This window comes from Lampetra fluviatilis, chromosome 28, assembly GCF_964198595.1.
Source record: "Lampetra fluviatilis chromosome 28, kcLamFluv1.1, whole genome shotgun sequence".
In the NCBI taxonomy this organism is placed as follows: Eukaryota; Metazoa; Chordata; class Hyperoartia; order Petromyzontiformes; family Petromyzontidae; genus Lampetra; species Lampetra fluviatilis.
The window spans coordinates 891,157-903,417 of NC_136302.1; the positions used below are offsets into that span (position 1 = coordinate 891,157).

At 53.8% G+C, this 12,261-nt stretch overlaps 1 protein-coding gene across 2 annotated transcripts in view; it reads right to left on the bottom strand.

Moving 5' to 3' along the window:
* Positions 1 to 12,261, bottom strand: part of LOC144942678 (transient receptor potential cation channel subfamily V member 5-like) — a 75,808-nt gene that overhangs the window by 22,870 nt on the left and 40,677 nt on the right. For both annotated transcript variants that reach the window (XM_078869484.1, XM_078869483.1), the window contains exon 6: positions 49 to 221. In XM_078869484.1, coding sequence (XP_078725610.1) covers positions 49 to 221 — 173 coding nt within the window. The remainder of the gene's footprint in view (positions 1 to 48; positions 222 to 12,261) is intronic.

Sequence of the window (12,261 nt, forward strand, 5' to 3'; positions counted from 1 at the left end):
CACGGCAACAAAAAATACACAAAATTTGAAATAAAACGAAAAACTCACAGCCAGATTCCCCTCGGCGGCCGCGAGCTTGAGCGGAGAGAACCCTTGGGCGTTCTGGATGGCCTCGAGCGAGCGCCGCTGGCCCTCGTGCACCAGCGAGATGAGGAAGTCGTACATGTGCACGGCGAGCACCCGGTCGGGGTGCAGCACCAGCACGTGCAGCACCGTGTTGCCTGCATGCGGGAAACAGGGTGCCAGCATCATAGGGGCGGTGGGCGAGGGTGGCGTGTGCGACAACAAGCTTCAAGTCTTGTTTTGTGTGACCAGGTGAGCACATCATTAACCAGCTGAACTATTTGTGTTTTACCTGGTAAGAAGGCCCACTGGGCTACATATTTCGTTTTCAGAAGCGACCTGGCCATCACAAATGATAGCTCAACGAAGTGGCTTATCGCGTGGAAATTTATAGCAGCAGCCAAATACTCGAAACGCGTGATGTTGATTCAATATGTGGAGGGAAAAAAACGAAGGACCCGGAGAAAAATACACGCTACCACGGGGAGAGCAAGAGACGCGCAAACTTCAAATATTCTGGTGTCAGAGTCGAGATTGAACTCATGACCTCCTGCATACGAGGCGATGTAGTTAACATCTCGCCACCGTGGAGCCCTCATGAACCAGGATACTCGTCTTATCTATTAAAACTGACTTGGGTCACCACAATTACAAAAGAAATATTGTTCGAAAAACAAGTGCAGTAATGAAGCAAATAGAAATCAGCGCAAAAATAACCAAATAAGAAATTGCAGCAAGGATCAAACTAACAATCAGAGCAACGACAAAATAGAAATTGGAGCAAAGAAAAGTCGGTAAACTTATACCCCAAAACGTTGCGCATCGTGGGGATTAAGTTCTTAAAAGTTCTTAAAAATTGGCACAATCGGAAAATGTGCAATCCGAAAACTGGAATCGGAAGCGTCGGGTTTGGTTCATGGTTCGTAATACGACACCACTCTACATCAACCCAAAACATGAAACAGGAAGTATGTTTGATGTAAAATATTTCTACGGTGTTAAATATAACTTGTACAGTCAATGCCTCACTGAACGCTGGCAAAACGTGACCTCTTCTTGGTTCTTTCGGTAAAGTCACGTAGAAGGGAAATAATAAAATAATAAAAATAAAACATCATAAAATAATTCTCACGACGTTTCGGCCACAACGCAAGCAGCCGTCCTCAGGTGAAGAACAGGTCTGTCGGAAAGACAGCGTCTGAATGAAACACCACCAGGCTAAGAACCAAAGATGAATCCCTGCAGTCACGAAAGCTTTAAATCGAAATTTAACACGTGACCTGTGATCAACGATAGGCTGTGTGGGAGACAGAATGGATAAATGACGGAGACAGGATGGATCGAGATGGAGACAGGTTAGAGACGAGATGGAGTCGAGATGGAGACAGGATGGAGACAGGACGGCGTGCATGTTCTTCCATAGCAGCATCATTGTGAGCAGTACAGTTAGAGTAAAGTGCTTCTCTACGATGCGTACAGGAATCCCGCGAGTGGTCGAACCACAGGGGACACGATTGGTGAACTATGCCTCAATACATTTGGCACGTACTGCATAGTCAAATCCGTGATGTAAAATCCCGCAATAGGCAATGTTTTTTGGGCTGCCAAGGGGGCCAGATGTTAACTACCTCGCCTGGTATACAGGAGGTCATGGGTTCGATCCCGACCCTGATGCCTGTATTTTTGGAGTTTGCATGTCTCTCTCCCTGTGGCCACATAGATGTTTCTCCGGGTCCTCCGGATTTTCCCTCCACATTTAGAAACACACGTTTCGATTATTTGGCTGCTACTATACATTTCCATATTATATGGTTCTTTCGGTAAAGTCACATACATAGAAACAAAAGTGATAAAAAAAATATCACGACGTTTCGATCGCAACACAAGTGATCGTCATCAGGAACAGGGAGGTTCGCCTCTGAAGGCAAGCTGTTTATAAAGGTTTAGAGATGGGCAGGGCAGCTAATGTTAATGTAGGAGAAAGCCCAGACACCAGCAGTAGGTCTACACCAATAAAAGCATTGCACCTCGCTCCACACACCCACACAGATGACGGTGGAGGTTGACAAGAAAACACAAATCAAGTAATGACCCAAAGTGGTTGATGACATCTTGTATAACCATCATCTCGGTTGAAATTGTGTCTGTAAATAGGGATGGCTTCATGAACGAATCTTTGTTGATAGCCAGTAGGCTTGAAAAGTACCATCGTCTTAGAGAAATCACATTCGTGTGAGCCAGCTGTATTAAAATAATGATCCGCCACGGCAGAAGTATTGGTCCTACCGTGTTTCAAACCTGCCTTATGCTCACGAACACAGACCGAGACATGTTGCTTAGTTTCCCCAATGCAACTACTGCCGCAGATACAGCTTAGTTTGTAGATGCCGGGATATTGCATGTCAGGAATCTTGTCCTTTACAGATGGGATCAGATCACACATTTTATGCACTGTGTTAAATCGGACTTGGATCTTGTGTTTGTTCATGATTTAGGAAATGTTTTTGGTTACCTATGCTATGTATGGCAATGTGATGGTTTTGATTGGATCCTCAGATGTCTCCTTTCTCACGGTTGGGGTGATGGCTTTGTGGATTGTGTAGTCAGAGTATCTGTAATGTAGTAACTCCACGGGAGACGACTTCACGGGTAACACACTCTTTATTTTCTCAAACTTGGTTACAGGTGACTAACACCTACTTTGTATCTCGGGTGACAAACACCCACTTAGCTACTTGGCGACTAACGCCCACTGAGCTACTCGGATGACCAACATCCACTTAGTACTCGGGTGACAAACACCCACTTAGCTACTTGGCGACTAACGCCCACTGAGTTACTCGGATGACCAACATCCACTTAGTACTCGGGTGACAAACACCCACTTAGCTACTTGGCGACTAACGCCCACTGAGCTACTCGGATGACCAACATCCTCTTAGCTACTTGGCGACTAACGCCACTGAGCTACTCGGATGACCAACATCCACTTAGTACTCGGGTGACAAACACCCACTTAGCTACTTGGCGACTAACGCCCACTGAGCTACTCGGATGACCAACATCCACTTAGCTACTCGGCGACTAACGCCACTGAGCTACTCGGATGACCAACATCCACTTAGCTACTCGGCGACTAACGCCACTGAGCTACTCGGCTTCACTAGGTCTTCAGCTCCGTCTTCGGGTCTTCAACTGGGTAACTCTCCCCGAGTGCTCTCGCGCGTCCCCCTTTATACCCCACCTGCGGACGTCGCTGCGAGCACCCACTTATTCGACCAATCGCCGGGTGCTGGCTACGATCCTCTTTTCCCACATCTCATCGTGCCTCACCACTCACTCCGCGCCGCCTCGTCATCTGTCACTCCCGGCGCGCGCGTCCACACCACGCCCACAACGCGTGCCCAACCCCGCACCCCGCGCCGCCCCGTGATCCATCACTGTCACAGTCGGCGCACGTCAATACCACCACTACATCACCCCCTACCACATAGCTCGCAGCCGCCCCGGCTGCTACAAAAATTACAAACCCTCCCTGTGTGCCCCGTAACACAACACAACAACAAGAACAACAACTAAGCTAACAACACAACACGACGCGAACACCACCATCCGCAACCCTCAAGCAATGCCACCGCGACAACAGAACAATATATACAAACCGGCGAGTGACAATAGCAATGTGTATACAAAAAAAAATAAATGGAAATTTTTTTTTTTTCTTTCGACTCGTGCAGTGTCCCCTTTTCTTCCGAGCGTCCCTACAACGGGACATTATCCCGGCAGAGGGGAACACCGGGCGAGCTCGGTGTAGAGCACAAAAAAAAACCCGTCCTCATGAAAATTGTTGAGACCTAGCCCGAGTCCGCCTTGCCGGTCCGTCGTACGGCACCAGACGCGGTTGAACGTCCGGTGGTGCCGGCGGTTCAGGAAGACATCGGCCAGGCATCGAGGACTCGTGCGTGCCCCGGGGTTCAGGCTCTCGACGGTCAGCGGCCGTCAAGCCCGAGGCACCTGGGGGTGGGTCAGGTGGAGACACGTGAGGAGCAGCCTGCGACACCTCCCTCCCCGAGTCGACGGTCACATCACACGCCCGGTCGTCACGGCACAGAACGGGGTCACACGGTGCCGCATAGGGCTTCAGTCGGGAGGGGTGCACATACCAACGGCGTTTCCCCCATTTAATCTGTATACTCTGGGGTCGTGCAACCCGCACAATTTCCACCGGTCCCCTCCAAGGTCTCAACAACTTGGGGGACGTAGCCAACGGTGCATGTGGACAATGCAGCCAGGCCTTATCGCCTGGTTTCCAATCATGCGTATGCACCCTCCGCTCATGCAATTTCTCGTTTGCAATTTGCCGCGACCGCGAATTCAACCTTGCCGCCTCTCGCGCTTCAGTCAATTTGGCGATATTAAATTTGATGTGGTCTGCCAATTTAGATTTTGCACGTGGCTGGGAAATCCCCAGTTGGACGTCCATGGCCGGATCGGCCTCCCGCCCATACATAAGAAAAAATGGGGAAAACCCCGTCGCCGCATGAGGGGCCATTCGATAGGCCGCGAGTACCCCCGGCACCTGTAAGTCCCAATCAACCTGATCGTCGCAGACCTGTTGGCACAACATAGACGTAATCGTCCTGTTCAGACGCTCAACCATCCCGTCAGTCTGCGGGTGGTAGGGGGAAGTACGCACTTTCTTTGTACCCAACAGGTCGCACACCTCGCGCAACAAAACGCTCGAAAAATTCTTCCCTTGATCCGTCAGCAAGCGTTCGGGGGCGCCCTTGTCCAACACATAACCCTGGACAAAGGCGTCCGCCACCGCCGCAGCCGACTGGTTGGCGAGCGGCCATGCCATAGGCCATCGGGTGAAGTATTCCACGCCAACCAGCAGGAACCTATTTCCCCTTGGTGTAACCGGAAAGGGCCCCAAGATGTCCAACGCTACCAATTCGTTTATACGCGAAACCTGAATGGATTGCAGCGGTGGATTAGCTGCCAATGGTGGCGGTTTCCTTTTTGCGCACCCTACGCATCCCTTAAGAATATTCGCCACGTCGTTACCCATCCCCGGCCAATAATAGTCTCGCTGGATTAGGGCGAGCGTTTTGTGAAAACCCAGATGCATGAGCCGTTCATGAGCTGCCAGAACAACCCTACCCCGCATAGCAACAGGCACAACGAGCACGTGACGCCGGGACATGTTGTCCCACCTCATCAAAAGGCCCTGTCTGCACACCCAGGAACCGACCCGCGCCTCCCCTTCTTCGGGAGCGCCAACTTTCCGACGCAGCGTAAGTAGGGAGCTGTCGGACATCTGGAGGCGGCCCCACTCAATGAGGGGCAACGACAACAGCGAATCCCTCCCCGTGGGGGCGTCCTCTCCCGGGGTGTCAGTGGCGGCGAGCGCAACTCCCGGGGTGCCGGCGACCGGGGGTTTGCACCGCGCTGATCCCAACAAACATGTGCAGTCCGTGCACGGCGGCAACCGCGACAAGGCGTCCGCGTTTGAGTGCCGCAACCCCTTGCGGTAAATCGTCGTGAATTGGTAGTCTTGAAGGACCTCCAACCATCGGGACAATTGGCCCGATGGCTGCGCCACGCGCATAGCGTATTGTAGAGCCGCATGGTCCGTCCGGACCGTAAAATGACGGCCGTAAAGATACGGCCTGAATTGCTGTGTAAAAAACACAATGGCTAACAATTCACGACGAGTTACGCAATAGCGTTGTTCAGCGGGGGAAAGAACCCTACTACCGTAGGCGACCACCCGTTCAACCCCCCCGACCAACTGTGAGAGCACCCCCCCGATACCCGTATTGCTGGCATCCGTGTCAAGCAAAAACGGTTGTGTGAAATCGGGGTAACACAAGGGGGGAGCCTGCACCAAAGCGTCACGGAGGGAGCAGAACGCATCCTCCTCCTCTGCCCCCCAGTGAAACCTCACACCCTTAGCCGTCAAAGCGTGCAGGGGCTTGGCTATGGTGGCAAATTGCTTGACAAAACGACGGTAATAGGAGGCAAAACCAATGAAACTACGAACCTCCGTGACCGAGGTTGGCGTTGGCCATGAGCTGACGCAATGCGTCTTAGCAGGGTCCGTCGAGATCCCTGAACGACTCACGATATGGCCCAAATACCTGACCGATTCCCGAAGCAGAAAACATTTAGCCGGTTTAAATTTTAGCTTAGCGGAACGCATCCTGAGGAACACCGCTCTCAGTCGCTGGAGGTGCTCCTCGAAAGTCCGACTAAAGACGATAATATCGTCAAGATAAATCAAACAGGTATCCCATTGGAGGACCGACAAAACCAATTCCATGAGTCTCTGGAACGTGGCGGGAGCGGAATGTAAGCCCATGGGCAAACGGTTGAATTCAAAAAGGCCCCCAGGTGTCCGGAAAGCAGTTTTAGGTTTAGACTCGTTATCGAGTGGCAATTGCCAAAATCCAGAAAGCAGATCGAGTGTGGAAAAAAACTGCGCTCCCGCCAAGGCATCCAGCGACTCATCCATCCTGGGGAGCGGATACGCATCCGCCATCGAGATTTTGTTTAAGCGGCGGAAATCGACACAAAACCGCAAGGACCCGTCCTGTTTCTTTACTAGGACAATAGGAGCACCCCACGGACTAGAAGAGGGCGAAATGATATCGGCCGCCAACATATCATTAACCGCCGATTGCACATGTTCCTTCTCGGCCGGGCTGAGCCGGAAGGGATTCTGACGAATAGGGGCCGCGTCCCCTGTAGCTATGTGGTGGCGCAACAGGTCAGTGCAGCCGATATCGTACTTATGTTTGCTGAACACGTCAGCAAACTCGATGAGCAAACCCCTCAATGCTCCCAATTGCACCCCGGACAAGTTATCAGAACCCGCACACAGCGAGTCCAACCACTCAGTCCCCTCATCACTTTGAGGATGCGACTCGACAGTAAAATCTGCTTGAGCCACGAGCCGTTCCTCAACGGGCAGCGGCGCGGCGTGAGCCAGCACAGTTCCCTGCGCAATTACGGCCGGCCGCGACCCCGTATTCAGGACCATTACGAACGGCTCACTGTCCCCTCTCACCACGGTTTGAGCAACCGCTAAGTCGAGGCCCTTACTGGCTCTGTTTGACGGCCCCAACAGCACCCCCTGTGCCTCCGCACCCACCTCGAGTGGCTTCCTGAACCGAAGGGGTACTAACATTTGCGATCCCGGGGGTACCCGTACAGTGTGAGTCGCCAGCGCCTGCACCGTCGCACAAACCGTGCGCACTTTGATAGGGCCCGACAAGAAGGCAACCCGCCGACCTGACGGAAGCTCTATGCAGGCCTGATCAATAAGAATTTTGATGGGCATTTTTGACAAAAAGTCCGTACCTAGCAAACAGGGAACGGCCAGCGATGATGATACAAAAATAGGGCCCGCTAATTTAATGTCCCCAATGCAAATAGTCGCCCGAATCTGGCCGATGATCCCCAGGGATCCCCCATTCGCCGCATAAAATGGCACGTCTACCGGCAGAAGGGGTCTACTTTGGACGGGAAGAATGTTATAAATAAGGTCCGAGATGATGGTGGCCGACGCACCCGTGTCAACAAGCACCCGGACCTCAACCCCGTCAATGAAGCCCGTTACCACGGACGACCCGGCTGACGCAGCCACGATCCTGTGGGCCAATTCGGACCACTTGACTGCTTGCGGGCCGCGTACGGACCCCCCTCGCCGAATTGAACCCCCGGCACCCAGCCGCGAACCCCCCACCGCGAAGCGGCGACCCGAATGTGCCGTGTTTGTGGACCGAACGTGTGAGGTGCCGCGACTTGCCGGGTTTTGTTGGGATGACTTGTGGCCCTGGTCGTCGTCCCGACGTGGTCCTGCGGCGCGCGGACGCGGGGCCCGGCACCCGGCTGCGACGTGACCCCGAAGGCCGCAGTTGTAGCAGACGACGGAAGTCGTAGGTTTCGGTTGCTCCAGCTTGCGGGGCGAACGTGTGGGCGAACGACCTCCCGTTCTCCACTCCCCCGGACACGATGCAGCGAAGCCCCGCTCCTGCACCGCAGCTGGCTGAGGTTCGGCGATCGTGGCGGCCAGTGCCACATTCCCCGGCCATTTGCAGACGACCCCCGGCTTGCGTTTGAGGACCTCGTACGCGTGAATGCTCGTGGCGATCGCCAGGGAGCAGATCTCCATCTCGTCTGCCACGTTGATGGGGACCCCCAACTCGTGGGCCAACACCAGCAGCTGCTCCGTCACCATGGCGTCCTTCCCCTCCTTATCCATGCGGGGAAAAGCCGCGTCCGCCAAGGCGAGCAGTGCCGTGCGGTAGGCTAGCGTCGTTTCCCCAGCCACCTTCCGCCGATCGTAGAACTGGTGGCGGCACGTGGAGGGCGGCCCGAACACCTTCGCCATCAGGTGTAGTGCGGCCTGGAGCGTAGAGCGGGACGACCTTGCAGCAGATGTGAAGGCTGCAAGCGCGTCGTCGTCAAGCATCGCTGGCAACGCACGCAGGGCAGTGGTGTCGGACCACCCCGACATCTCCTGATGAGCGAGGAACCTTCGTTGGAAGGCTCCCCAGTCGCCCCCATCCGCCTTGAACGCCGACAGCGCGGGCAATCTTTGCTGGAGGACCCGATCGTCGTCGACGTCGGAGAGATTTTCCCGCGCTCCGCTGGAGTTGTGTAAAATGTCGGCTCGGTTGTCAGGCGCAAAATGGAGGGCTCCGGCGCGCGCTGATGACGTGGGCTGCGCTGCGCGGAGGTGTCCGGCCACGTGGCGTCCGTCTTTCCCGCCAATCAATGGCGGCCCCTCAAAAACGGCGGGAACTTCCAGGCTTTCGGCGCGAAGCGCCGTTTGGCGGGATCCCGCCAGCCTCGCTCCTTCCTCCAACCCCGCAGCCGTTTTCCCGCCCGCTGGAACGGAGATCTCGGCCAAGATTGCAGCGGCGGCGAGCAGCAACTCCGCCAACCGGGAGTGTGCGTCTTGGAGGCTGGTGTCGGAGGCAAGCAGAGCGTCGGCCATCACCGCGAGGTGCTGCATCGGCGGCCACTCCTCGTCCTCTCCTCCCGAGGTTGGTGTCCCCGGTACGCCGTCGTCATCCCGACCTCGCTCGTGGGTACGGGTAGTCTTCCTTGTGTCCATACTTCTTGAAGACAGGTTTACTTCTGACGCCAGTTGTAATGTAGTAACTCCACGGGAGACGACTTCACGGGTAACACACTCTTTATTTTCTCAAACTTGGTTACAGGTGACTAACACCTACTTTGTATCTCGGGTGACAAACACCCACTTAGCTACTTGGCGACTAACGCCCACTGAGCTACTCGGATGACCAACATCCACTTAGTACTCGGGTGACAAATACCCACTTAGCTACTTGGCGACTAACGCCCACTGAGTTACTCGGATGACCAACATCCACTTAGTACTCGGGTGACAAACACCCACTTAGCTACTTGGCGACTAACGCCCACTGAGCTACTCGGATGACCAACATCCTCTTAGCTACTTGGCGACTAACGCCACTGAGCTACTCGGATGACCAACATCCACTTAGTACTCGGGTGACAAACACCCACTTAGCTACTTGGCGACTAACGCCCACTGAGCTACTCGGATGACCAACATCCACTTAGCTACTCGGCGACTAACGCCACTGAGCTACTCGGATGACCAACATCCACTTAGCTACTCGGCGACTAACGCCACTGAGCTACTCGGCTTCACTAGGTCTTCAGCTCCGTCTTCGGGTCTTCAACTGGGTAACTCTCCCCGAGTGCTCTCGCGCGTCCCCCTTTATACCCCACCTGCGGACGTCGCTGCGAGCACCCACTTATTCGACCAATCGCCGGGTGCTGGCTACGATCCTCTTTTCCCACATCTCATCGTGCCTCACCACTCACTCCGCGCCGCCTCGTCATCTGTCACTCCCGGCGCGCGCGTCCACACCACGCCCACAACGCGTGCCCAACCCCGCACCCCGCGCCGCCCCGTGATCCATCACTGTCACAGTCGGCGCACGTCAATACCACCACTACATATCCATTCGCCTTGAGTGCTTGGTGTACGTGGATGAGTTCACTGGTTAGGTGTTCATGGTCAGAGATACATTGAGGTCTATGGTGTAGAGTTTTCATGAGGGAATTCTTCTGGGATGGGTGGTGGTGGGAATCAGGTTTTAGGTAGGTGTCCGTATGGGTTACTTTCCTGTAGACAGAATGGCTCAATGAGCCATCAGGTCTCTTTTTGATTAGGGCATCCAAGAAAGGTAGCATGCCATCCTTTTCTACCTCCATGGTGAATTTGATGGCTGGGTGTATGTGTAGTGGTGGTATTGACGTGCGCCGACTGTGACAGTGATGGATCACGGGGCGGCGCGGGGTGCGGGGTTGGGCACGCGTTGTGGGCGTGGTGTGGACGCGCGCGCCAGGAGTGACAGATGACGGGGCGGCGCGGCGTGGGTGGTGAGGCACGATGAGATGTGGGAAAAGAGGATCGTAGCCAGCGCCCGGCGATTGGTCGAATAAGTGGGTGCTCGCAGCGACGTCCGCAGGTGGGGTATAAAGGGGGACGCGCGAGAGCACTCGGGGAGAGTTACCCAGTTGAAGACCCGAAGACGGAGCTGAAGACCTAGTGCCCCGAGACCCCTAGTCCCGCCGTCCTGGTGGGGACCGGGGCCCTGTGTGGCTCGGAGGCGAGGCTGTGGGACCCGGGGTCCGACGCCCCCGTGGGTCGGGCTGGGGACCCACAGTCGAGACGGATACCCCGGGCAGGGAGTGTCCCGAGTAGCTCAGTGGCGTTAGTCGCCGAGTAGCTAAGTGGATGTTGGTCATCCGAGTAGCTCAGTGGCGTTAGTCGCCGAGTAGCTAAGTGGGTGGTTGTCACCCGAGATACTAAGTGGATGTTGGTCATCCGAGTAGCTCAGTGGGCGTTAGTCGCCAAGTAGCTAAGTGGGTGTTTGTCACCCGAGATACTAAGTGGGTGTTTGTCACCCGAGATACTAAGTGGGTGTTTGTCACCCAAGATACAAAGTAGGTGTTAGTCACCTGTGAACGAGTTTGATAAAATAAAGAGTGTGTTACCTGTGAAGTCGTCTCCCGCCGAGTTACTACATTACATATGGAATTGATGTGATTGAAAAATTGGTTCAGAGCCGGTCGGCCATGTGGCCAGATGACAAATGTATCATCCACGTACCTCTTCCACAAGGACGGGCGTAGAGTGGATGCCTGGATGGTATCCGTCTCAAATTTGTCAATGAAAATATTGGCTACAAGTGGAGATAAGGGAGAAGCCATTAGGGTGCCTTCAGTTTGTTTGTAGAATGTTTTATTCCAAGTGAAGTATGTATTGGTGAGGCGGTGTCTCATCAGGGCCGGTACATCAGCATGCAATCCTTGTTGGACCAATTCTTCAATGATCGCAATGGTATCGTGCACAGGAACTTTGGTGAACAAAGAAACTACATGGAAACTAACGAGCAAATCACCTGGGGACAGTGAAATGTCTTTCATAGACGATACCAGGTGAGCTGAGTTAACTACAGAAGAGGTGGTCTTACCAGTGAATGGCTGCAAGGTCACAGACAGATATCGGGCCAATGGTGGAGACGATGGGACGGTATTTGAAAAATTAAGTTTCCAGAAACTTCAAAATAGATTCAGGACGATAATTGCTTGCGTGTGGAAACAGCCGAGGAAAGACGCCAAACAACAACTGCAAAAGCAATGATGATCCACTACATTTCTCGGTCATTGTCAATGCCTTCTGTTTGCTTTCTAACCTTTCCCTCTCTCACCAATTTCACCGCACTATCCTAGTTAATGCATGAGGCTCAGCATCATCATCGTCATCATCGGCTGTGATGTGCCCACTGCTGGATGAAGTCCTCCACAAGACGTTGACATTTCTTCTTGTTTCGCCATCTATCCCAGCTCGTTTAATTTCTCCATCTCCACGGTGGACGTCCTCTCAGATGTGTTCCCTCCTCTTTGTCATGAGTCTGGACCAGGGGCCATCATTCGCTTCCAGCGAGCGACGTGTCCTGCCCTAGCCCACGCACACAGTCTGTTGTTCTCCTATAGCACAGTGGTAGTTGCGTTCCTGAAGAACACCGCGTTATCGAAAAATTTAGTTTTATAAATCATATAATATAGGGTTAAGCACAGTCAACGATAACACGATAGATGCGTACACAGGCTGAACGAAGACTA